The 569-nt window shown below is 73.1% G+C and overlaps 1 protein-coding gene across 1 annotated transcript in view; it reads left to right on the top strand.

The window, feature by feature from the left end:
- Positions 1-253: 253 nt before the first annotated feature.
- The window catches only part of CLSTN1 (calsyntenin 1), a 34,468-nt gene continuing 34,152 nt past the window's right edge, over positions 254-569 (top strand). The window contains exon 1 of the mRNA XM_027882451.1: positions 254-365. Coding sequence (XP_027738252.1) covers positions 254-365 — 112 coding nt within the window. The remainder of the gene's footprint in view (positions 366-569) is intronic.

Raw genomic sequence — 569 nt, 5'->3', positions numbered from 1 at the left:
AGTTGAGGGGGGCTTAATCAGCATTTATTAAATCAGCTGTGTGAGGTTCCAGGGGGCACCAGTTCAAATCAGCTGTGTGAGGTTGGAGGGAGCCCCGGCTCACCCACTCTCCGTCCTGCCCTCAGCTCGGTTCAGCCCGTTATCTGCACCAAACCCCTCACGATCGCCCCCGGCCCACGCTGCCCGGTGCGGGCTGGCTGTGCCCGGTGCGGGCTGGCTGTGCCCGGTGCGGGCTGGCTGTGCCCGGTGCGGGATGGCGGTGCCGGTGCGGGATGGCTGTGCCCGGTGCGGGATGGCGCTGCCCGGTGCGGGATGGCGGTGCCCGGTGCGGGATGGCGGTGCCCGGTGCGGGATGGCGGTGCCCGGTGCGGGATGGCGGTGCCCGGTGCGGGATGGCTGTGCCCGGTGCGGGATGCCGATGCCGCAGTGCCCTCAGCGCCCTCAGCCGCGGGCGGGGCGGGGGCGGGGTCGCCCCGCAGCCCGCGGGGGTTCGCAATGGGCTCTCCCGCCGCCCCCCCCCTCACCCCCACTCCGCGCCGTTGGTTCGCTCCCTCCCCCGCCTGGTGCTC

The sequence above is a fragment of the Empidonax traillii genome, unplaced genomic scaffold (genome assembly GCF_003031625.1).
Source record: "Empidonax traillii isolate 1590-97213 ecotype Southwest subspecies unplaced genomic scaffold, ASM303162v1 scaffold106:size2091409, whole genome shotgun sequence".
Lineage (NCBI taxonomy): Eukaryota > Metazoa > Chordata > Aves > Passeriformes > Tyrannidae > Empidonax > Empidonax traillii.
The sequence above is the reverse complement of the archived record's forward strand: the minus strand, read 5'-3'. Positions and strand labels throughout refer to the sequence as shown.